At 41.2% G+C, this 26,372-nt stretch overlaps 1 protein-coding gene and 1 long non-coding RNA gene across 10 annotated transcripts in view; one reads left to right on the top strand and one right to left on the bottom strand.

The window, feature by feature from the left end:
- The window catches only part of LOC113913889, a 52,407-nt gene extending 45,175 nt beyond the window's left edge, over positions 1–7,232 (top strand). The window contains exon 4 of the long non-coding RNA XR_003517295.1: positions 6,830–7,232. This is a non-coding gene — a long non-coding RNA (uncharacterized LOC113913889). The remainder of the gene's footprint in view (positions 1–6,829) is intronic.
- The window catches only part of C2CD3 (C2 domain containing 3 centriole elongation regulator), a 139,993-nt gene that overhangs the window by 43,087 nt on the left and 70,534 nt on the right, over positions 1–26,372 (bottom strand). For 8 of the 9 annotated variants that reach the window (XM_027578311.2, XM_027578313.2, XM_035722685.1 and 5 more), the window contains 7 exons: positions 25,656–25,779; positions 20,733–21,001; positions 20,496–20,585; positions 16,433–17,035; positions 13,956–14,297; positions 4,413–4,551; positions 1,783–1,847 (listed from right to left, as the gene is read on the bottom strand). In XM_027578311.2, coding sequence (XP_027434112.2) covers positions 1,783–1,847; positions 4,413–4,551; positions 13,956–14,297; positions 16,433–17,035; positions 20,496–20,585; positions 20,733–21,001; positions 25,656–25,779 — 1,632 coding nt within the window. The remainder of the gene's footprint in view (positions 1–1,782; positions 1,848–4,412; positions 4,552–13,955; positions 14,298–16,432; positions 17,036–20,495; positions 20,586–20,732; positions 21,002–25,655; positions 25,780–26,372) is intronic. The other variant, XM_027578314.2, reaches the window with a different exon arrangement.

Genomic DNA, 26,372 nt, shown 5'->3' with positions numbered 1-26,372 from the left:
AGGAAACAAAGGCTCAAAGAGGTAAAGTGTTTGGCTTAGGTCATGTAATTTGTGAATGGCAGAGCCAAAACTTGAATCCAGGTCCATATAAGACCAAAGTTACTCTTTTTTTTCTTGTTACAGTAAGTGCTGAATTGCGGTAAACCCTGGTCTACTCGACAATCTCTGGAGTACTTTAGAGAAAAGAGAAGAGTAGAAAGCCAGGGAGGAGGGTGAAGCCTAGTTAAATACAGCAGGAATTCCTCGTGTTGATTCAGAGAAAATGGATTTATGATCAGTTCCTGCCACATTTATGAGGTTAGGTGGGGGTGGGGGACATGATAAGTGAATCCAAGGCAGGAGCATGGGACAAATCATCGAAATCAGATTCACAGCATCATTTCCAAACAGAAGCACTAGAAGAGAGATAGGTAAGTCAATTTCCTTTATACACTGACTACTCTCAGGTCTTTATTAGGCTCTGGGGTTAGCTCTGAAACTTACCACAGGCAAATAAAAACTAATGCTGTAGTCTCAAAACAACTGAAGGTTTGGAAACTAGGCCCTAGCAAGAATCCTAGAGGAGCTAGATTTATAGGAGGGATTTACTTAAGACAAAATTTGCTAAGTATAGAAGCTGTGAGATAGCTGGATGTCCTCATTCCCTCACTTCCCCCACCAGTGTTACCAGCATGGTGAACTACAAATGGTGAAGGCTGTATAGCCAGGTCGGGACTGGGGTCAAATCCTGGCTCCGCTGATCTTTTTTAAAAGATTTTATTTATTTGACAGAGAGAGACACGGCGAGAGCAGGAACACAAGCAGGGGGAGTGGGAGAGGGAGAAGCAGGCTTCCCGCGGAGCAGGGAGCCCGACTCGACTCAGGGCTCGATCCCAGGACCCTGGATCATGACCTGAGGTGAAGGCAGACGCCTAAGGACTGAGCCACCCAGGCGCCTGGCTCCACTGATTAATAGGTATATGACCTTAGTCAAGCCCCTAAACTTCTTTAGGCCTCAGGTGTTACATTTGTAACATTGAACGAATTATGTTTTTACATTGCAGGAATAGAGATGTTTGTAAAGCTCTCAGCACATTGCCATTCACTAATAAGAACGATAAAAACAGATGGTTTTACTAAGTATCAGGCATTCATTTAATTCTCCCACTCAGGTAGGTACTATTATCCCTATTTTATAAATAAAGAAGCTGAAGCAAAGAGAAATTAAGTCATTCACCCAAGGTCATACTACCTTGTAAGGGGAAAGAACTGGTATCTGAATCCCAAGAATGTGGCTTTAGAGTCTGTGCTCTTGATGTTGTTGAATTACGCCTCTTAATAATGGTAGCTGAATAAAACTAGGTTCAAGGATCATGATGTCAGCACCTCCATCCTGGGGAGGCTCTTCAAACAAGACTCTAGTCTTATGTACTGCTTAAAAATGCTGGGGTCTTGGTTAATAAGCCAGAGTCAATAGAAAGTATAACATCATACAAAGGGGGAGAAATCACTTGTGTATGGCAGCCTGTACGCTGTGATTGTTGAGATACAATTGGAAAGATTAAATGTACTTGGACTTCTGCACTAAGCAGGCAGTCAAACAAAATGACATGACTTCTAAGGATTTAAACTACCTAGGAGAATAATGTGGCCTTCTGTGAGATTCCCTCTAACACATATATGCGTCCCCTGCATCACAAGTGCCATGGTTTCACTTGGTTAAAAAAAGAAAAGGATTGGGAAATTGTCAACAGGATGTGAACTTATTTTCACAGACAGATATTCACAGAATAGAGTTCATACCTCCTTTATGCCAAACTTTGAAGACCAGAGTTTGTTGAGGGTCCAAAAGAAGCTCTTTTGATAGCCTATTAAGAAAAACAACCACCATAAATTAATGGTGTAGGAAGCATGTGTGCCGTACGAAACTTAGATTTGAAGAATATCTTGTAGTATGCAAAGCACTTTCCTAACATTTTCATTTCAACTTCACGGTCATCTTCTAGGATGTATTTTTACCTTCATGATTAAAAGGAGGGATGGAAGCTCAGAGAGAAGTAACTTGCCAAGATTTGCAATCAGGCTCCCCTGATGCAGTACTTTCCCACCTGATGATATCTGCCACATTCAAACTCTGTTTCTCAAGATGAGAGGGAGTGTGGAAAGGGAGCTCCTCAAGATGTAAGGAACGGTTTTATTGGAGCAGAGTAAAAAAAGATTCTTTTTATCTGATGTGGAAAGGGGAATGGTGAGAAGGGAGGAGGAAAGAAAAAACAACATCCACTGAGTGCCTACCGTGGGCCAGGCATGGTGCCTAGTGTCTCATATATGTGTAATCTGCACAAAAGCCTGGACATGGCATTATTATCCCTGCTTTACAGACAAAAAAGGTGGTGAGCGCTCAGAGAGGTGAAGTGACTTGCTCAAGGTCACACAGGAGTCAGTAAGTGGCAGGGCTAGGATTTAAAGCTTAGTTTGCTTGATTCTAAAGCTACACTGTACAGAGGCAAGGCACCAAAATAAGAAAGTATCCAATTTTCATAGCAGATAAAGAAGGTGATGTGGAGGTCAATGAACACCTCTAATACATTTTATATGAAGTGACTTATACCATTTTCAATTACAAAGATTTGGAAAGTTCCACACCAGGTGCCATGGCTTCAGGAGGAGATCCAGGGAACACCAAGAGACTTAATTGCCTTCCCTAGATACCCCTGGGGAACTGAAGAGAACCCACTTCAAGACCAATGAGAGGCACTGTGATAAGTACTGTGTCAAAAATCTGAATTCTAGCTGGTGGTCAGTGCATTCTAGCTCTACTATGGTCACCTGAGTGACCCTGAGAACTCAGACTTTTTGAGCCCTGGCTTTCTTACCTGTTAAATGGGATAATATTTTCTACCTACAAGGTTGCTAGGAGCATCAAATGAAACAATTTTGTAATAGAGCAATTGTAAACAGAACCATTACTCATTTTTCTTCTCATCTTTCCTCTGCTACCAACAGACTACGTAACCTCCCTGGGTCCACAGTATAACTTTAAAGTGAGGGGATGAAATTAAGAGACTGTCAGTGTCCCTTTGTCAAGTCCATAAAGTTAAGCTCTGAATGAATAAATCATCTTTACTTACAAGCTTAGCCCTCTAGCCTCCTGCCTTTCAAGGCAGAGTTGATATTTTAGATCAAGTACCTGGCCACAATGGCGAGAATTTCTATAATTTCCAGTAGCTCACCATAGATAGTACTGAGTTGTCACCGTAGTTCTAGCTCCTGATTCAGGTCAGCCTTTCAAATTTCAAAACACTGGACATGTGAACAACTGCTGAGGCTCAATTAGGTATGTAAACACCGTGAGAAAACAGATCAGACACCATGTGGTGTGGCTAGTGTTGGTGGACAAGAGAGAAACTTTATAGGTGATGCAGGATAAAGGTAAGGGTAACAGTAGTTACACTAGAACTCACACTTTTAATGACGATGAAACAGATAAAACGAAGAAAAGGGAGGATGAGCTCTGCACCGCAGCCCTGGGCCTGTACGTCAGCCCCTGACCTCTGAACCACGCTGCGGCAAGCCTGACAGGACTCCACCTCCAATTCTTTGAGGCTTCCAAAGGAGATCTAACATTTGTTGAGTATCTGCTATGGGCCATGAGGTAATTTTCCTAAATGTCACCTAATTTGGACCTCACAATAACCCTGTAGAAGTTCACCCCACTTTGCAGATGAGGAATCTGAGGCTCAGAGATATAATGTAATTTGTTCACACAGCTAGTAAATGAGATGGGGTTGGAGGCGACGTCTCTCTAGGTGCAAAGCCCAGGCTCTTTCCACTGCACCAGGAATCTTCAAGGATATACAATCCACAGGCTTTCCTGAAATTAGTTTGCTCTGCCTTTTTCACCTAGATAAATTGTGTACATTCTTCAATGCTTAGCTGAATTATCTTTTTTTTTTCCCTTCAGCTGAATTATCTTATTTAAAAAGCTTTCCCTGAACTTCTAGGTTAGCCTAAATTATCTTTCTGAGGGGCACTAGAATCCTTTTTTACTACTTTTACAGCACTTGCCACATTCTAATGTATATTTTCCCAGGCAGATTATGAATACCTCAATAGCAGGAACTGTCTTAATCATCTTTAATTCCCAGTCCCTAGAACAGAGCGGAGCATATAAGAGGTTTTTACTGAATAATTTTTGAGTTGTACTGAGCTCAAAAGAGCTCAAAGAGAGTTAAAAAAAAGTACTGCATAAGACTTTTAAACCACTACTAGCTGTGAATTCATAAGCACCAGGATTAAATAACTGGTTGATAAGAAAAGCATTTTCTAGGCCTGCTCAATATGGTTGTGTCCTCGTACTCCTTGATCTGAGTTTGTCTCTTGGAACAAGAAGAAGATTCTAGAAGGCTGATGGGATATCATAAAATACAAACCTTGATTGCTGTTGAAAATTCCAGATGGGGGAATCTGTGTTTTCAACCACTTGGGTGTAGATAGGAGATGGATCATCAGCCGTTGCAAAGGATACACAACAACTGGGTGTCAATACTTTCCGCTCGGTCAAGGGACTCCCTGAAATAGAACACAGTGGAATGACTGACTGTAGGGTGCCAGAGAGAACATGCTGGAAGCCTGCCATTAAACAGGTATAAGCAGGACCATTTCTAACTAGTCCCTGTATCTGAAGTGTTTCTCGTGTCCTTTCTGCTACTAAAATTGTCCTTTCAAGGCTCAGTTCATAAATATTCCCCAGTGAGGGATGACTTCTCCCAACTCCTTACACTTTGTGGGATGATGGAAAATACTGGATTGAGAAGCAAAAGTAGAACTGCAAAACCCCCTAGACTTAGGAGTCACATGATCAATTATCAGCTCTGCTGTATACATTCAATGTGACTTCGGGCAAGGCCACTCTAGGCCACAGCTTCCTCAAATGGGGCCTATGATACTTACACCTCCTAAGTGGTTATAAGGATTAAAAATAAATAATAATGGGTAACATATATCACTTACTATGTGACAGGTACTGTTCTAAGTACTATATATGTTTTAACTCATTTGAACTTTACAACAACCTACCTGTGAGGTAGGTTTTATTATTACTCCCATTATATAGATGAAAAAACTGGAGTACAGAAAGATTAAACATCTATTAAGTGGTCACACGTTTATTAAATAATAGAACTGAGAGAGTTCAATTCAAGATTCTGGCTCAAGAGTCCAAGCTCTCAGTCATTTTTTGTACTGCCCCACCAAAGTAAAGAAACATTACTTTACTGAGTAACTGTGCTGGTATTAACTTTTACAAGATCAGGTTTACAGTATGGGAGACTCAATCATTCAGTCTCTCCTAAAACAAAGTAAAATGTTTTTTTTTCCTCCTTCCTAGGACAGTAGCAGCAGGTAAGGGTAAATTTGAACTAGGGGGCTGTATGGAGGCAATATGAAGGCTTTAAGGCTCTTTCTTTCTTTCATTCAAAACCCAAACACAGAAATCAGAATGTGCATTTTTCACATTTTGCCAGGCTGTGTTCCAGTGCTAATGAGGACCTAGAGCAGTTTTTCTTTAGTTGTCTCATTTTACCCAAAAGATCATTTCTGTGTTATGTCTCTGTTTTATAGAGATGGGGATCTGAGGTCCACAGGAGGACGAATGTCCTGAATTATATTCATTACAAATTCAACCTTAACAGTTGTGAGATATTAGACAGCATACTTTTCATATAAGATCTCAATATGTTGCTTACATTTACTGACCTAAATTTCTCTTCAAAGAAATATAATTGTTTCTTGAGGACTCAATTTAAGTTAGAAAATATAACATTAAAATCTTTTATATGTGAGGGGAAAAAAATGTAAAATGAAGATGATTGCTGATACCAGATAGTCTATAACTGTGCTGTCCAACAAGATAACCACTAGACACATGTGGCTATTTAACTTCAAATTAATGAAAATAAGTAAGATGAGAAATTCCATTTCTTAATTGCACTAGCCACATTTCAAGTGCTCAACAGCCACATGTGGCTAGTGGCTACTATACTGGACAGTAAAAATATAGAACATTCCCATCATAGTACAGAATTCTTTTGGACAGTGCTGAATAGACTATATAATACAGAGTCTATATATTCCATAAGATCACTTTCAGCTCTAAAGTGCTATCAATCTCAGGATTATAGATGAAGAGAAAGGAAGAAAAGAAAAAGAAGTATCTAAAACATAATTTATGCAATCCAGAGGAACCAAAAAATCTCATCATCACTATTACCATAGGGTCTCTCAGCACACATGATGTTAAATGGCTGGAGTGAGTTCTGTTTCCTATAACTGGACGCCCCCTGACATAACTGCTCTCTCTCTCTCAGCCTTACCTTTCTTTCTCCCACTTTCCTTAGAAAGTCTCAAGCTTCTCAAAACTGATTTCTTCCAATAAAATGTCATAAATCCTCACAGCTAAGATGAGATAATCTGCTTCTATGTTGGCAGTTCCCACAGCATTCTATAATAATTTGTGTGTCTATGTTTCCCTCACTAAACTGAGAGTTCCCTGAATGCACGGAGTAGGCCCAAGGCCCTTATAAAAGGTTTGCAGGGGCACCTGGGTGGCTCAGTCGGTTAAGCGTCTGCCTTCGGCTCAGGTCATGATCCCGGGGTCCTGGGATGGAGCCCCGCATCAGGCTCCCTGCTCAGCGGGAAGCTTGCTTCTCCCTTTCCCGCTCCCCCTGCTTGTATTCCCTCTCTCGCTGTCTCTCTCTCTCTGTCAAATAAATAAATAAAATCTTAAAGAATACAGCTTCTTTAAAAAAAAAAAAAAGGTTTGCAGACTCACTACTACCTTTGTCTGTAGATAGCTGCCAGACTTGGAGAAAAGAGAGAAGCTGCCTTGTCTGCTTGCGGTGTGCACCAGCGGAGGACAACCACATCTGCTCAGGAAAGCTCCGAAGGAGATCAGCAGAGAGGACCAACTGTGGTTCTGAGAGGCAGGACCCTAGGTTCCTGTGTACTCTGCCCCTCATTTAGCATGACATGTCGGGTACTTCATTCTGGCTCTCTGGGTATCAGTTTCCTCATCTGAAACGTGCTCCCAAATCATTTCCCACAATAAGACTCTATGATTGTAGATGTCTACTAGTGCTGCTCAGATCTCTCCTTCACAGCACCCACCCCCTCCTCCACCCCACCCCACCCCTTTTAAGGTTTGTTATTTTTGAAGATGCTATCTGCTAAAGGCCTTGAAATAAAACTACTGGTTTGACTTTGGAAGAAAATTTTTTCCTTCTTCAGTCTTGAATAGAAATATTCCTTTCAGCCAAACAGGCAGGTGACAAATCAGCTTGAGAAAGCAGGTCTGCCAGGTTTCCCTGGCTCTCTCCTTGTGGGTGAAAATTCAGGCGGGCCTGTTTACATTTCTGGAAAAGGTCAAGTTCTAAAACACCTTTGGAGGCAGCCCAGAAGAAAGCCACTATACCTCCCACAGGTTGGGATACACACCAAGAGCAGTTAAGGGGACTTGAGATGAAGTAGCTTTACCATTTTCACTAGACTTCCTGTGTTTTACATAAATATATGCATCAAGAAAGATATAATTGTTTCAAAGAGATTAAAATAACAGCCCCTTATGTTTGGATAACACCTTATAGCTTACAAACTTTTCTTACTGATAACGTACCTGAAAATCACATAAGATAGGTGACTCTATCCCTATTTCACAAGTAAGGCAACCAGTCAACAGAAAGGTAAAGTGGCTTGCTCACTGCACACCTGGCTAACTAACTAGCATTTGTAAGACCAAGCCAGGTTTCCTGACTACCTAACTCCAGGGTTTTTCTAATGCAATAGGTCTAATTAACTCTATTTGGTTAAGAGTTTCCCCTCTGGCTTGGAATGAATGCATGGTAACTTTCCCCTCAAGTGATGCCCAAATTTGTGTATTAACAAAAACTTAGTCCAGTTCCATTAAACCAACGTTAACTGACAATTTCTCTGTGTCACACATGCCCAGATAAGTCAGGTTTGATTCCTGATCTGAGGGAGACAGACACACACAGACAATTAAAATAAGAGAAAGACTATACCAAAAGCACAAGGAGCTGTGGGAACCCAGAGGGGCTCCTAACCCTGCCTCGGTAGGTTAAAGGGAACCTCTAAAGGCTGATGATACTGTAGATAATTTTGGTTTTTACTGAGTATAACTTAGATTAACCTCAATAATTTTACCTCTGTTCCTCAGTGCCTTACTCGTAAAACGGCTAGAGACGCCTGTCATGTCTGGTTTGTAAGACTACAACTCTGAAAAGTACTGAAGGTGATTCATAAAGAAAGGGTCTTCAGAGCTTTCTCTAACAAAAGTATTAAAGAACCTCTTTTATTTTCAGAACCAGGGCCACAGTGGGGACCATAGAAAGTTCAAAGCTGCTTCAGATTTAAGCCTTGCTGAGGGCAAAACTCATAATCCAGAGCTGTTGGTGAATCTTCTGCATGCAGCCTTGCGTGCAAAATGATTTTCACAAAAGCTTGGCAAATTATGGCTGACTCAGAGAGGGTGGCATGAGTTGCCCTCAGCTACATGTTCTCAGATGATGACAATCGAACAGAATCTTAAGAGATGAACTTGTATGAGCATCACATTTTATAGCTGCAGCGAAGGGAAATGGGTTTGCTCAAAGTCACAAAGCAAGTTAATGGCTTAGCTAGGGTCAGAACCTAGTCCACTGACTCGCATTCCAGAACATCTTCTATTATAACATCATTTGGAAGGCACATTTCAGAGAGATGATGTACAGGTCTATATTCTCAGGACCAAACACAGGGCCTGACAGACACATAAACTTTGTGGGAGCAAAGACTATATGGTCTATCACTGAGGGTGGGAATCAGGAGACAACAGAGACCTCTGAAAGTCAGATATCCACCCTGATGAGTGCTCTGCCCTGGATAAACAGAGGCCAAATAACAAGCGATTTATAGATTGGTAATTCATGCCAGAAATTTTAGAGGTGTTAAGTATCATATTCACAAACAAGAGGACATTTTTACATTTGCTTAGCTGCATCATGAAGATCAGGGTGCTGGGGCACAGAAATAAACAACACACAGTCCCAGGAACAGACAGCTAGTGTAGAGACACATTTCTAGACATTTTCAGCGCAGACCAATATACGATATGAAGGAGGAAAACTGTGTGGGAGTAGGGGTGGTGGTATGGGGGAGATTGGGGAACCTAGAGGGAGGTTTTGGGCTAAGAGAGGTGGTCAGTAGGCTTCAAAGTGTTATTGTAACCTTAGTCTATTCCCGAAAGATGAGAAAGTTTGTTGAAAAGGAGAGAAAAAAGGCATTCCAGGAAGAGAAAAGAGCATGTATGGTCAAAGGCTTGATAGTAAGAGAAAAGGGCTTTAGCAAAATGCAAACTGTGGAGTTAAGACCTGGTGAAAGATGAAGCTGAGAAGACTGATTAAATCAGGCCATGTGGGCAGCACTCTGTGTGCTGTCACCGAGTGCGGGGGATACGAAGCCAACAAACCTCTCAATTGAGAGAGGTCATATTCGTGGACCAGACATATAACCTCAGCAGCAGAATGAAAAAGATATTGAAAGAGAATACTGGAAGCAGCAACCATTGAGACGGCTATCCCATTCGTCCAAGTTTCTGAGGCTTGAACAGGCAAGGTGGCACTAAGAATGGAGAAAAGGTGACAGAAATTTTCTGTGTAAGAGGCCATGATCCTATACCTTGTATTTGGACACAGTGGAACTTGATAAGCATTTGTTGAATAAATCTATTAGTCTCTGTGACTTATCCTCTGTTAAATTCCCCATAAGTAATTTTCCTGCAGGAGAGACAAAGTAGGAAATGAGAGAAGGCAGCATTGGACTAAGGCTTCAGATTCATCCACTTCCTCATTTAACAAATATTTACTGCTTATTATGTGTCAGGTACAGTTCTAGGTGTTGAAGATTTAGTGTAAATAAAACAAAACAAAAATCCCTGTTTCTGTAGGACTCATATTCTTCTAGGAGGACAGAAAATAAACAAAACACACTATTAAAGGCTACAGACAAAAATAAAGCAGGAAGGAGGGATAGAAAATGTTGGGGAGGAGCTACAATTTTAGATGGGTGGTCAGGGAAGGCCTTGTGAGACAAAGTTATTTCACTAAAGACATGCCAGAAGTTAAGAATATTCCAAGCCAGAGGAACATCAGATCCAAAGGCCCCGAGACAGGAGTCTGTCTATATTTCAGAAAAAGCAAAGAAGGGCCAGCATGGTTGGAACAGGGTGAATGAGGGGAAGAACAGGATGCCAGCTGGAGCTTGGTAGCTGGGGAAGGGGAGAAAGGAATCCAGGCTAAGAAAGGTGCGTGAGCAAAGGCCCAGGGAATGGTTTGTTGTTTGTTGTGGTAGGAAAGCAAAGGAAGCCACACACTACTGGAGGAAATCACCACTGTGCATTCTCAACCATGCTAAAATCATGTCAGTTAGTCTTAGTTGAGCCCTTGGTTGAGCTCAGCAATCTTCTTATCTATTTCTACATGATTCTCACAGCTCCCCTGCAATGACCAGCCAAAAGAGGATCCAGCCAAAGGGGATCAATTGCTATCATGATTCCCCCATGCCCTCCCTAAGCAAGCCCAGAACATATACTTTCCCACTTTAATACCTTTGTTTAAGTTGAAATGCCCACCTGGTTTTAACCCCACCTTCCTGAAATCCTATTCATTCTAAAAAGTTCTCCTGATTTCTCAGACATGTCTCATTTCTCTGTTCTAAACTCTCTAAACACTATATATTGTAGTACCCTTTTGGCCTTCAGAACATTTTGCTTTATATATCATTAATCGTGTAGTTGCCAATCTTCTTAAAGGGGTTATCAGCTCTCGGAGGACAGAAACTATGTGTTATTTGCTCTGTCCTCTCTCTATCTGCACTGGCCCTACAGAGATTTACTACTTGCAAAATTGAACTGCCATTCTTGCGATGTAAGCACAGGACTGGGTGTGCAATATATACCCACCCTGGGCTAGAGTGACTGGTAAACACAGTGCAGACAGGATTAACCGGCAAACACAGTCATATCTCATACCTGAACTTACAGAGCTCATGGTCTGATTAACCCACACATGACTCTCCCTGCCACATGGAGATGCTCCTTACTGAAAAGAGCAGATTATTCCTAAACCAGAAGAGGAGGTTGCACAGAAGAAAGCGATATCCCAGAAGAAACTGAAGAAAGGAAAACTTATGGCCTGGGAGTAAATTCTGTATAAAGTAAATGCAAATAAAAGTAAAAACAAACAAACAAAAAAAGTAACTTGCTGTCTAATGGAAAAGTTACAAGTTTATTTGTATTGCTTTGTATTTGTACTTTTGCAATATGGGGACTTCCCCTAAAATGGAATGTAAACCCTATTTTTGTGTTTTAAATTCTAATTTATGCAATAACAACGAAACAGAACAATTCTTACAAAAAATAAAAGCTTTTTGTGCTTTCCTTAAATTCATTCATCTATTGATTTTTCTCTTTTAAAAAATTCAGTTTTTATACATTATACTTGTCAAAAATAGGCTGCTTTGGTGAGTCAATAAAAAAGCAAAAATTATTTCCCAATTTTGTGACTCATACAGGATCTTATTATCTTTAATACAATAAAGGAAGGACTGTACTTGGAGAAGACTTTGTCCTGAGATAAAACATTTCAAGGTTTCAAAGGTTCTGAGAAGGATGAGAACCTCAGGGGTCATTATAGCAGCTTATGCTCCTGGGAATAATGCCTGTTGGTGGTGTGTACAGAGAGAAATAGAAATGAAAGGTAAACAACAGTTACTATGGCATGAGTTTTGTTTCTGTTCCAATACAGCACAAATTGAGAGAGGCCAACACAGAGATGATAGGAGCTAAGTAGGGAGGCCAAAAGAAAAGATGTATATTGAAAGCTTTGGTTGTCTGGCTCACACAGCCATCACACATCTAAGAAGTATTAATTCCAACCATTTATAGATGAGAAATTCAAGACGGAAGGAGACAATAACTTGCTCAAAGTCCCACACATACAACTTACTGTGTGGGACTACACAGCTGAAGATATTCCTACTAGAATGTAAGTTCCACATGGGCATGATTTTTATCTGTTTTGTTCACTGCTTTATCCCCAGCACCACGGACAGTGCTTGCATAGCATATACTATACAAGTCTTGTTGAAGGGATGATGAGTGAACAAATAAGGTAAGGTCTCTGCTCTTAAACAGCTCCTATCTAGTAGAGAAGAAAATCATGCAAACAATTTCAATACCATGTGATATATGCTATGATAAAGAGGAAAAAAACTGCTGGGAGAGCAAACAGGAGGGGGGCCTTTATCAGGGAAACTCTGATGAACAGTGAGTCTTAAGAGAGGAGTTGGAATTAGCCAGGGAAAAGAGAAGGGTGATGGCAAAGAGAAAGTTTTAGGAGAGATTACAACACTAAATAAAGAGTAAGGCAAGGGTTCTTTGTGCCATGGACTCCTTTGGCTGTCTGGTGAGGTCTATGGGCCTCTTCTTTTAACAGTGTGGACATTGCCAGTTGTATATTAATTTTGTGTGTTGTTTTTTTTTTTGAGAGAGAGAGGAGGGAGAGGGACAGAGGGAGGGAGAGAGAGAGAATCTTAAGCAGGCTCCATGCTGTGTGGAGCCTGATGCGGGGCTCGATCTCACGATCCTGTGATCATGAACTGAGCTGAAATCAAGAGTGGATGCTTAACTGACTGAGCCACCTAGGCACCCCAGTGTGTGTGTGTGTGTGTGTGTGTGTGTGTGTGTGTGTGTGTGTGTGTGCGTGCGCCCGCCCCAGTGTGTGTGTGTGTGTGTGTGTGTGTGCGCACCCGCCCCAGTGTGTGTGTGTGTGTGTGTGCGCCCGCCCCAGTGTGTGTGTGTGTGTGTGTGTGTGTGTGCGCCCGCCCCAGTGTGTGTGTGTGTGTGTGTGTGTGTGTGTGTGTGTTTTAAAGATTTTATTTATTTGGAGGGGAGAGAGCAAGAGAGAGAGCACGAGTTGGGGGGAGAGGCAGACGGAGAGGGAGAAGCAGGCTCCCCACTGAACAGAAGAAAGCCTGATGTGGGGCTCAATCCCAGGACCCTGGGATCGTGACCTGAGCCAAAGGCAGACATTTAACCGACTGAGCCACCCAGGCGCTCCTCTGTGTTTTTTTAAATGCATAATGTAAGATACACAGAATTATGTAAAAATCAAATTATATTAGCATCATTGTCAAAATGCTAAAAAAGCTGTGACCTGCTAATATATATGCTTTATTGATATGTAACAAGATTTAACTGTAGGTTTTACAACTACTGTAATTTTGAAGTAATGACAGGTATAAAAAGACACCTGCAAGAACTACAATGTGATATGAAAATACCTGTGATTTCTACTGCTGACATCATAGGTACCGCTAATATCACTAGGGTCTAATGCCTACGTTCACAACCATAGGAAATGTTAAATTTTTAGTTAGAGGTTAATAAAATTCAGATGTGATTATTTTCCTATCTAAGTTTACCATCCTGACTTTTTATCCTTGGGTCCTTTGGGGTTTAGGGATCCAGTGTTAAGAATTCTTGGTCCCTGGTACATAATGAAGAGGGCCTGAAATGGTAGCAATGAAAAGGAAAAAAGAGTCCTAAAATAAATTTAAGAGATACAATTTAATGAATTTGATGATTTGATGGTGGATAAGGAAAAGAGAAGTACCTAAGTTGATACTCAGGTTTCTGGACTGGAATTTATGATATACAAAATTAATATATAACTGGCAATGTCCGCTTAAGTTCAGAAAGGCTTTCATGTTGCTTAAAACTTTAGGCTTGAGACATATAATTATTATTGATTAAGATGGTTAACAGTTGTTGCAGATTCTGTCATGATTTCAAAGATTTGTGAAGACAGGACCACAGCCTGAGGAGTCAGACACACGCTCCTGGAAAAGTAAGTAGAGCATACCTTTTAAGCTCAAATGCATCGCTCTTTCTACCAGGATACTGACTGCAAAAGTTCCATCCAACTTGGCAGGGCCCTCCTCAGCTGGGCAGATTTCCTTTGTGGTGTTGTTGCAGGGGACCTGGGTGGAGGCAGGAGACTTCTGGTGGCCAGGTGATCTCGGAGAGAGCTGAATCTCATCATTCCTTCTGGGGAACTGCTCAGACTCACTGTGGCTGCTGCACTCCACAGAATCCATCTCAGGAGCGGGCCCAGGGTGTGGGGAAGGAGAGGAAAGAACCACGTGAACTCGCAAGGCAGCTCCTGAGAGGTTGGAAGCATTTCGTCCAAACAGAGGATACACACCTGCAAGAGGATGGAGGAGGATAAGCCCAAGCAAGCAGGAACCAAGAACGCTCTCTAACCCTGGAAATGACTGAGAGTGCTTATGGTCCTCTCTCCTTCAATGGGCCTACAGGCCCCAATATACCAATTTGTAAAAAAAACTGTGAAGTTAGTATATGGTGTGAAAACTTTTACTTCCCTTCTCCCCAACGTGCACACTATCTCCATTAATGGAAAGTAGTGACAGCTCAGATTTGAAGCCAAAGTCAAATGACTACCAGGCAGAGTTGCTGTGGAAGAGATTCACGTGCTGGGGGTGAGCAGACTTAGATGACTTCTGAAGCCTTTTGAAAGTAAGATTATTATTAAAGCAGGAGTGGCCTGTCTTCTCTGTCACATGTCTCACTGGCTCTTGTCCTTAGGCTTTCTCCTAAGGCTTTCTTCTTAGGAAGCTGTCCTGGTGCTCAATTTCGCCTGTTTCAACAACTAAATATGTCTGGCAGTAGCCCTAAAGATCATTTGGAAATGAAGTAGGAGGCTTCGGCAAAGGAGGCAAGAAAGAAAAATAGGGGAATTAGTATTTGTTGAGTGTTTTTCATGTGCCACAATCTGAGGAGTTAGGTAACCTGCCAAGGTGACTTTTCCAATAAGTGGCAGATTTAAACCCAGGGATCTGAACTTGCAGGCTTCCTGGATATTAAAATGAGATTTAATTATATAGCAGAAGGCACTAAGAATTCTTTCAGAATCTCCAAGTTTGCTTCATTAGACTCATTTCAATTCAGGAAAATGGAGTTAACTGATTCACAGGAAGCAGTAAGAAGGAACTTTCCCTGTATTTTTCTGTTTTTTAGGTAACCTCTTTTCTTCTGATGCAATGTGTGAATTATCATCATTATCGCAAGCAGGAAATAAGGGCAATAATAGCAACATGGCTAAATCCTTATCCTCAAGAAACTCAACAGCTGCTTGGAAGGATGGTTGGGTGGATGACTGGATGGACTGCTTGACTCATTCAATCAGTACATCAAATGCCACAGCTTGTACAAAGCCCATTTACAGGAAGATAAAAAGCTTAGACTAATGGGAAGTGGAGAAGCAGGAGAGAAATGGACAATCTGAAAAGTTAAATACTTCCCTTGGTATCACTCAATAAAAAGAGGTTATCTGTGCTTGAGTTCTGATCCTTAAATCTTTATTCCAAACCTGTTCCAAAGTGTTCCAAACCTACTTTCTTCAGCAGAGTGAAGTTAAAAGCCCATCTTTCTGAACTTTAGTTCAAGTGGGCTGTACTTACTTCAAAGACGTTTTCTTTTTCTTTCTTTTTTTAAAGATTTTATTTATTTATTTGAGAGAGAGAGAGTGAGAGATAGAGAGCACGAGAGGGAAGAAGGTGAGAGGGAGAAGCAGACTCCCCACTGAGCAGGGAGCCCGATGTGGGACTCGATCCCGGGACACCAGGATCATGACCTGAGCCGAAGGCTGTCGCTTAACCAACTGAGCCACCCAGGCGCCCTTCAAAGACGTTTTCTGCAGGCTCTCTGAAGTGACTCTAGGCTTGCCAGATAAAATAGGGGCACATGGCATTTAATGAGGTGTCCAACAGAACCAGAATTACACCTGCTGGGTCCAGAGAGAACCAGAGAATCTGGGATGATCACCCAAATACTCAGTTCTTATTTAGCCTGGGTTACCTGTTCAACAACAGGGTCAGAGCACAAGGCTAACAGAGCTACACACGGTTGTGACTCTGTTCCTTTAGCTGTATAGTGGAGGAAATAACAACTAATCTTACAAGGAGTGTCCCAATGAATAAATATCATGTTTATAAAGAATCTGGTCTGGTCATCTTCATTCTGCATTATAGTTACTAGGTGGAGTCTTCTAAAATGCAAAACTATCACTCTTCTATTCAGACCCCATTAGAATAGCTTTTCACAGCTCTCAGATAAAAGTCCAGTACTCTTGTCTTGAGCCTAGGTAGTAATCTAACCTCTTTGAGCCTCCATTTACATGACTATAAAATAGGTGTGATACCTATCTCACAGCACTGCTAGGAGGATCAAATAAAATAATGTCTGAGGGAGTTTATCACATAGTGCTTGTCATAGAGCAGGTGCTCAAACCACAAGAGCTAAGGCCGGTTCCTCACTTACCACTGACAGTTAATGTCCTTGCTGACCTCTCCCCAAGTCTGGCCAGGTCCACATAGGCTGAACCAATCCAACTGTCCATCTGGTGGGGCCTCTCCACACTGTCACTGCCATAAGCCCGCCACACTTGGATCTCTAACCTCTCCTCCCTGAAATACCAAAGCAGTGACGGGCCCCTAGTGACTTCTGCTCTTTTGGATGCCTTGAAAGTAACCATGACCTGTTTTTTGTTTGTAGATTCCTTAGGCTTCTTAAGAGGGGTCCAGAAGGCCTCATGATCATACAGTTTGTAGCGGAGGTAACAGTATGTGTTCTTATGAATGTGGTTCTGGCCGGCAAGAAGCACACAATGGATGGGCAGCCAGAGCCTTGGGGTGGATATGGTGACAGTGGCTGGTTCCTCTTCATTCATCTTGACAAGATTCTTCAGATTATTCTCAAAGCTCCAGCCCAATAGCTCAGCAGCTTCCAACACCCGCTCTCTATCTCCAGGATGCGTGAAGGAAACTGAAAGCTCCAGGCCACCCACGATCTTCTGCATGAGCTCCAAACCGTGAGGCAGGGCCCCATCCTCTGGCAAAATGATAGGATACCATCCTGTGATCCCTTATGGAAAAAAAAATTTTTTTCAATTATTGTTTTAAGAGTAAAATGATTTACCTACCTCCTACTCCAGACCCACCATCACCCTGGCCCAAGACAGAACAGAAAACATATACCCACAGAACACTGGAGTTTGTTTTATCTGATTACTGAAGGACAATGAGATCAGGGAGAAGAACAAAGGCTAGGAGTTGGAAGACCTGAGTTCTCTCCTAGGCTCAGCCCCAAACTAGCAGTTCAGTCTAGGTAAGTCATTAATTTCACTCAGCCTTGGTTTCCTTACCTGACAAATAGGAAAATTCGTGCTAATCTTGCCCACCAGACAAAGTTGTTATAATCATCAAATGAGATAATGGTTTTGGAAGAGTCTGAAAAGAGAAGTGCTATAAAAAATGTGAAATAGAGGGGTTGGAAGATGGCGGCAGAGTAGGAGGACCTTGGGCTCCACCTTGTCCCACAAATATAACTAGGTAACTATCAAGTCATCCTAAATACCCCAGAAATTGAACTGAAGACTGGCAGAACAAACTCCACAACTAAAGGTAGAGATGAGGCCTCATTAAAGAAGGTAAGGTAGTGTGGAGACACAGTTTGGGAGAGAAATGGATTGTGGCTGTTGCAGTGGGGAGGGATCCATGGCCACAGAGAAAGGCAAGAGACAGACTAGCACACAGGGGAGCTTATGGGGAAAACGAATCCCCACAGCAATTGTCTTGGAAAGTGAGAGGGACTGAATTTCATGAGTTTCTGCAACAAGTGGGGCTTAAAGCCTAGAGTTTTAAAGGTCAGCATGCTTGGCTCTGATAGATCCCAGAGGGCATTGGGGCTGCTCTTGGAGAGGAGGCAAACAGCCTGAGAACATACAGTGTAGAAACAGCAATCTGAAGAGCACCTGGAGCACACAGTGGGGAGGTTATATGCAAACCTAATGATAACCATATATCAAAAACCATAATAAATACGCAAAGATTAAAGAGAAAGAAATCCAAATAGATCATTAAAATTAGCAGGCCATGAAAGAATGAAAGAATCAGAGAAAATCTTCAGGAAGAACCACAAAACAATAAAAAGACAATGAATACTATCTATCATAATTACTTTGAATGTAAATAGACTAAATGCTCCAATCAAAAGAAATAGATAAAAAACAAGACCCATCTATATGCTGCCTACAAGAGACTCATTTTAAACCTAAAGACACCTGCAGATTGAAAATGAGGGGATGGAGAAAAACCTATCATGCAAATGGATATAAAAAGAAAGCCACTGGAGCAATACTGATATTGGACAAAACAGACTTTAAAACAAACTGTAAAAAGAGACAAAGAAGGACACTATATATTAATAAAGGGGACAATCCAACAAGAAGATATAACAATTATAAATATTTATGTACCCAATATAGGAACACCCAAATACATGAAACAGTTAAAAACAAACATAAAGGAACTAATCGATAACAATACAATAACATTAGCAGACTTTAACACCCTACTTAGATCAAGAGATAGATCATCTAAATAGAAAATCAACAAGGAAACAATGGCTTTGAATGACCCCACTGGAACGAATGGATTTAACAGATATATTCAGAACATTCCATCCTAAAACAGCAGAATACACATTCTTTTCAAGTACACATAGAACATTCTCCAGAACAGATTACACAGTAGGCCACAAAACAAGCCTCAACAAATTCAAGAAGACCAAAGTCATACTGTCCATCTTTTCTGACCACAACACTATGAAACTAGAAGTCAACCACAAGAAAAAATCTGGGAAGAACACATATACATGGAGATTAAATAACATGCTGCCAAACAATGAATGGGTCAACCAGGAAATAAAAGAAGACATAAAAGTAGATGGAAATGAATGAAAATGAAAACACAATGGTCCAAAATCTTTGGGATGCAGCAAAAGCAGTTCTAAGAGGGAAGTTTATAGCAATAGAGGCCTACCTCAAGAAGCAAGAAAAATCTCAAACAACCTTACACCTAATCTAGAAAAAGAACAATAAGCAAAACCGAAAACTAGTAGAAGAAAGGAAATAATGAAGATTAGAGCAGAAATAAGTGATACAGAAACTAGAAATACAACACAACAGATCAATGAAACTAGGAGCTGGTTTCTCGGAAGAAAAAAAAATTGGCAAGCATACAACAAAAGAATAAAAGGTATCTAAATTGGTAAGGAAGAAGTAAAATTTTCACTATCTGCAGATGACATGATACTGTATATAGAAAACCCTAAAGATTCCACCAAAAAACTGGTAGAACTGATAAACAAATTCAGTAAAGCTGCAGGATACAAAATCAATGTACAGAAATCTAATGCATTTTTTTTTCTCGTACAGACTTTTCTCTGGCAGGCATAGAGAGTACCTGTTAGAGAGTACTGCTCAAATTTTAATTCACAATTAAACTTGGGAGATGTGTGACAGAATTCTGGAAATTAGATTACACAATCCTAGGGAGGATGATGGGCAAGAGAAGGAAAGGTGACACTTACTGAGTCCCTACACTGTGTCAGGTACTTTATAAATCTGATTTCAGAAGCTCTTACTTTGTAGACTTGTCAGGATCAACTGTCTCCATTCATGAAGTAAGAAACCTGACGCTCGGCCGGTCAAGGGCCCTGAGCTAGCAGTAAGTAGGACCGGACCATTATTCCCAGACTGCCTTGGTGGCTGTCTTCTTTTGGGTTGTTACCGCCTATCTTTATTCCTTCTTCAGTGAGAGAGGAGGGTACAGTGAAAAGGAATAGGTGAATCTGAACTTGATTTTTGGTATTGCCACTCACTAGCTGTGTGGTTTTGGTAAATCACTTAAACTTTGTGAGCCTAAGTTTCCTCATCCGTAAAATAAAAATAGTAAGATCCTGTGTCCCCACCAAGCAGGGTTATAATGAGGCTCACACAATATCTGAGGAACTATTTCACAAAATGTTATATAATGTAATGGGTATCACCATATTTATTATTTGTAGTATCACCATCATCCCATCATCTTTCCTGGAGTAAGACGACAGTACAAAGCTTTGAGCGACTTTACTTTGTTAGAAGACTTTTGAAATGATTAGGAGAGGACTTAAAATACTTTTCAGAGAACTTTTAAGGTACCTGGGAGAATTCAAAAGCATTTGTTAGGGGTCATGTTTTCTTCTGCATACTTTTTTTTAAAGATTTTATTTATTTGACAGAGAGAGAGACAGCGAGAGAGGGAACACAAGCAGGGGGAGTGGGAGAGGGAGAAGCAGGCTTCCCGCTGAACAGGGAGCCCGATGTGGGGCTCGATCCCAGGACCCTGGGATCATGACCTGAGCTGAAGGCAGACGCTTAACGACTGAGCCACCCAGGCGCCCCTTCTTCTGCGTATCTTACAGGGAGCCATGCAAGATGATCTCTTGTAGGAAAGTAAATGAGAAGGGGTAGAATTAGAAAGGGATTATCCAGGACCCTTACCAGATCTCTTGACCAGCAGCTCTTTTGTTGGAACCTTTACTACTCCAAGCAGATAATCTCTGAATAACTGAATACTGGTTATATCACTGCCTGTCAAATCAAACAAAAAAGAGAAATTATTTAGTGCTTTACTGACCAAAGGGCTAAATATTTCAACATGTGTTTTCTAGGAAGAGCTACACCATTCAAAACAGAGTCCCTTTTAATTCTGATTGTGATTAGTCATTTCGTACTCACCTGACTTAGTATCTTCATGATAAATAGCAAAAGTGACCTCTGCAAATTCCAACAGTTCTGCCAGGAAACAGGTCTCTCCACTGCAGTGCTGAGTCACCAAGTTACATGGAAACTCAACGTGATGGGAGAACTCAGGACAGAAGGAACAGGCCACAGGGCGGGTTCGGCGCTGTTCTCCCTTGGGCAGGAAGGAGAGATGAGTGGTGACAAAGGCATTGACCCCGACTGTGGCACTGAACTGTAGAGCGGGTTCCTGCTCGGCCAGAGCCCTGTAAGGGGAGAAGGATGGGAATGAGATGGTAGTATCAAAAGTCAGCCGGATTGCCTAGAAAACATCTGCACCATTCCATGAGGCCACCAAGAACACTAACTGACCATATATTTCCTATCTAAGCTTTGGGCATAGCCATAATGTGCTTTCTTAGTAATCTAAATATCATAGTATATGTGTATGGGGTGGGTGAAGACAACATTCCCCTGTTTACCAGAGTGACACTCCAAGGACACTCCATTGTACTGTCAATGACCTTCAGCCAAAGACTACCAGGAAGCAATGGTAGTTGAACATGTTGGTTTTACTGTTCATTATGATGAGAAAGAACATACACCAAGGGGAATCATGGGGAGTTTTAGTAAAAAGGTATCAGAAAGGACTTATATAGCACTAGACTCATTAGCTGATTTGGAGGTTGTTCAAGGAAGTGGGGCTTTGCTCTGGATTGCTGTTCTAATGAATCTTACCTAGGAAGGAGGGAAGACTAGACTAAGGCTAAGGCTGTAATGATAAAGTAGCAGCGGTCACTCATTTTAGCCAGGATAGGGGGGATGTTAGGTACTTTTGTGATCTTCATAATGACCTTGTTTTGGTTTGTATCTAGACAAGATTACAGAGTAACTTTATTTTTGTCCCACTTCATCATGGTTGCAAAGCAGCCTCCTGATGTTGGTGCTGTGAGATTGTTTATGCTCAGCATGAAAACACCAAGCCCAGCTACAAGTGTCAGATCAGTTCCCAGATGTCTCTGGGGCTGTTTTTCTCAGTAGAGGTGTACCACAACACACAGACAGAACCTATCCATCTTTAACTGATACTCACCAAGAGTTGTCAAGTCTTTCGCGTGTGGGTATAATATGAGACAAACTCCCTTATCCCAACTTCCCCAAGGGCATAAAATTGACATTTAGGCAAAGAGGTCACCTCTTTATATATATATATATATTTTTTTTAAAGTAAGCTCTACACCCAACGTAGGGCTTGAACTCATGACCCTGTGATCAAGAGTCGCATGCTCTACCAACTTAGGCACCCCAGAGAGGTCACCTCTTTTTGAAGCATTTCCTGATAGCCACAAAGCATTTAGAGGGGTTCCTTCTTTATTGTACTTGGTATACATTAGTAGAGGGTAGTAATCTGGAGTTATACAGATCTGGGTTTTAATCTTGGCTCTATCATTCCATTAAATGTGTGGCCTTGAACAAGTTATTCAAACTCTTCCAAGTTTCATTGTCCTCTTTGCTAAAATGAGGATGGCATGAGGATACAACAAATACTAAAGATGTATGTATAGTTATATGCTTATTGCATTTTCATTTCTAATGAAATTAACCTAAAATGATCATTAATAGTAGACTGGTATATGTCTACACAATTTGTCTACAACAAATTTGTTGTATTATTTCTGATTTTATTATATTTTGCTGGCTAATAATAAGGGTAATGTTAATTATCTATACAAATGGAACTAATCATTTGTATAATAGTAATTTATAAACTGACTTCATATTTGTTAATTCTTATACTGACCCTTATAAAATCGGGAGAAATGTTCATAATTTTCATTTTTCGGATGAAGAAACTCAGATCCAGAGAAGTAAAGAAACTAGCCCAAGATCACGCACAGCTAGTGGAAGATGGGTCTAGAAGCTACGGGGTCCAATTTCTAGTGCAATCTGTTTCCATTATACCTTGTCTGTCTCATATTCTGTAGGACCGCCCCAGAAGAATGTAGTGTTAGAACTGGGCCTGGCTTCTTACCCTTCCTTCTTGAAACAGTAATACAGACCAAATGCAGGTTAACAACAAACTGCCTGCCACCTGATCTGACTTTTTTTATGATCCTGAGAGAGGGACTACTGAGCTTCTTATCTATGAGAGAGCTACTGAGTATCTAAACTCCAAGTCCTTCTCTGCCAATTAAATTGTGGTTAATTTGCAGATTCTGACCCTGGCTGGGTCTTACATGGAACAAGTACTCCACAGACACAAGTTTCATGCCTCCATGCCTTTGCATGTGTTCTTCCCTGTGAACAGAATAGTTTTCAGCTCTCTTGGGCATTCCTGCTCTTCTTTCAAGACTGAGATTAAGAAGGGCTCTGAATGTCAAGTTGAGCAGGTTAGAGCTTATCCTGTGAACCAGTAGTCCCTAAAGTAGAGTGTGTACAACCTAGGGGATTTATATATAGGAGAAACTACTTGGGCATAGGAGGAAAACATTAAAATTTCTATATTTGTTATCTCATATGTTAAAGTTCTGTATATGCCATTGTATATTTTATAATGTATTTAATAAATAGTAGTATATGAAGATGATTTACACACGAAAAGTATATAGCTATTCAGAGGGTATGCTAAACTTTTTTCTCTTTTTTCTTTTTTTAAAGATTTTTATTTGACAGAGAGAGACAGCGAGAGAGGGAACACAAGCAGGGGGAGTGGAAGAGGGAGAAGCAGGCCTCCCACCAAGCAGGGAGCCCAATGCGGGGCTCGATCCCAGGACACTGGGATCATGACCTGAGCCAAAGGCAGACGCTTAACAACTAAGCCACCCAGGCACCCCTAAACTTTTAGTTTTTGTTAATAGGAATGCACAATTAAAATGAGACCACTGCTACTGACAATGGGAAACCATTAAAAGTTTTAATGTGAGGGAATGACATGATTAAAAAACTGCCCTGGTATCACTTACACCAAAATGAACATTCCAGCAATCACTGGAGTGATTCCAGCAATCACTAGAATCCATTTGGAGAACTTAGTGATGAAAAATATTAACCAGGCTGAACATTTTTACCAACTGCTTCAGTGTCAGATCTCAGATGGCAGTAATCCAGTTAGTTATTTACAGACTGTGAAGTTAAAGGCAAATGATCTGACTCTAAGTTACAATAAGGGAAAAAGCTATGGAACACTTACCTGCTTCTTTCTTGAACTTATGTCCAAAGTGCACTAATCTATAGTTGAAGCATGACTTAGTTCTCTTTCTTACTGGGCAGCTGTTATGTGCTAGAATTATGTTATGTGGTAGCAGGGGGCAGAGAGGAGTTCAGAGAGTGACTAGAGGAACTCACAGCAAAGCAGGGGAAACTTATGTATACAAATCACTGAAACTGAGCAATATGGGCCACAACGAAGGTGCTAAACGACAAAGGAGAGGGACACCTGGGTGGCTCAGTTGGTTGGTTGTCTGCCTTTGGCCCAGGTCATGATCCCAGGGTCTTGGGACTGAGCCCCACATTGGACTCCTTGCTCAGAAAGGAGCCTACTTCTCTCCCTCTGCTGCTCCCCTGGCTTGTGCTGTCTCTCAAATAAATGAATAAATAAATAAATAAAATCCTCAAAAAGAAATAAATAAAAGACAAAGGACAAAGCGCCACTTGTGTCCACATGTAGGAAGAAATAAAGGAAGGCTCCAAAGAAGCTGCCAAGTCAAAAGAAAATAGGAGTTTGTTTAGTGGACAAAAGGAAGAACATTCAAGGTAGAGAGAAGTATGAACAAAAGCCTGAAGGAGCTAAGAGAGGGCCATGCTGGGATGCCTGGGTGGCTCATTCGGCTAAGCATCTGCCTTTGGCTCAGGTCATGATCCCCGGGTACTGAGATCAAGTCCTGCATTGGGCTTCTTACTCAGCGGGGAGCCTGCTTCTCCCTCTGCCCCTGCCTGCCGCTCCCCGTGCTTGTACACTCTCTCTTTCTCTGACAAATAAATAAATAAAAATCTTAAAAAAAAAATGAGAAGAAAAAAAGAGGGCCATGTTGTTCATATATAACAACAGTGTTTCAGGCAGAAAAAACAGCAAGACAAATTCCCTGAGGGGGAAATGAGCTTGGTGTGTTCCGAAGCAATAAGGCCAGTGGTTGGAGTAGAGTAAGCAGAGGGGAGATGAGCAGAAGATAAAGTCATAAAGATAATAAGGAGCCAGATTATGTGGGGTCTCATAGCCATTTTTAGTAGTTTGACTTTGAATGAGATGAAAAGTCACTGATGGGTTTTAAGTAGAGGTGTGTCAAGGTCTGACTTAAGTTTTCATAGGATCACTGGTTTCCATGTTGAGAACAGACCGAAGGGCAACAAGCCAGAAAAATGGGAGATGGTATTTACAGACTGAATATGGGATTATAGAAGAGTTGTAGTGATTGGTCCTGGCTTAGTTTGAGGGTATAGGGTACGCCTATATAAATGAGTGGTTAAGAAGAATAGAGGATGAGATCAAGGAGCAAAGTTGCTAATAAGAGTTATAGTAGTACAAGTTTGCAAGTGATTTACTCATGTATAGTCTTACATGCTTTCTTTTTTTTTTTTTTTTTTAAAGATTTTATGTATTTATTTGACAGAGAGAGACAAAGTGAGAGAAGGAACACAAGTAGGGGGAGCGGGAGAGGGAGAAGCAGGCCTCCCACTGAGCAGGGAGCCTGATGCAGAGCTGGATCCCAGGACCCTGGGATCATGACCCAAGCCAAAGGCAGACGCCTAACGACTGAGCCACACAGGCACCCTTACATGCTTTCTTAAGAGAAAAAGAAAAAAATAAAGCTGTGCTTAATAAACTGGAAATTGTACACAAGTAAGTTTTGCATATCTGAGCCTCATATGCTGTGTGGACTGCAGTGGAAAAATATGAGGACTGTTTTTCTAAGGTGGACTTACTTGGCTGCCGCTTGCAGACCACAGGCTCTGATAATCTGGACTGAGATAGAGACAGCTCGGGCAGCAAGAACTCCCTCTGCTGTTCTGGGAGTACACCTGTACTTTAGGCCCACATCCAGTAAACCTAAAGAGGACAAAAGGAAAAAAAGATAAAAAGGTTAGCTGGAAGAGTCTCTGTTCTACCAAACCCCAAGTCCTGGTCAGAAGGAAGAGGGTAAACACCTTAACCAACAATAAGAGGCATTAGCAGTGAGACAAAATGTCCATGGCCAGAATCACTTCATATTATTGTACTTTAGGATTAAATAAGACAGAACAAAAGTTACTATTTTAACTTTACATCCAAGAAACTATGTCAGAGACTGAATTGCTTGCCAAGATCACACAACTATCAGAGGCAGAACTTAATTTCAGACTTTTTAAACTCCCACTTATTATTATTTTTTTAAGATTTTTTATTTATTCATTTGAGAGAGAAAGAGAATGAGTGGACTGGGGCGAGTGGCAGAGGGAGAGGGAAAAGCAGACTCCCTGCTGAGCAGGGAGGCTGCCGCCCGGCTCAATCCCAGGACCCAGAGATCATGACCTGAGCTGAAGACAGATGCTTAACTGACTGAGTCACCTAGGAACCCCTAAACTCCCAGTTATTTTTATAGAATTGAGATGGACTCCAGCCTTTCTTCTTTTTTAAACTTTTAAAAGGTTTTCACACCTACA

Source organism: Zalophus californianus, chromosome 11, assembly GCF_009762305.2.
Source record: "Zalophus californianus isolate mZalCal1 chromosome 11, mZalCal1.pri.v2, whole genome shotgun sequence".
Lineage (NCBI taxonomy): Eukaryota > Metazoa > Chordata > Mammalia > Carnivora > Otariidae > Zalophus > Zalophus californianus.
Note: the sequence above shows the minus strand (reverse complement) of the source record. Positions and strands in the feature narration are given on the sequence as shown.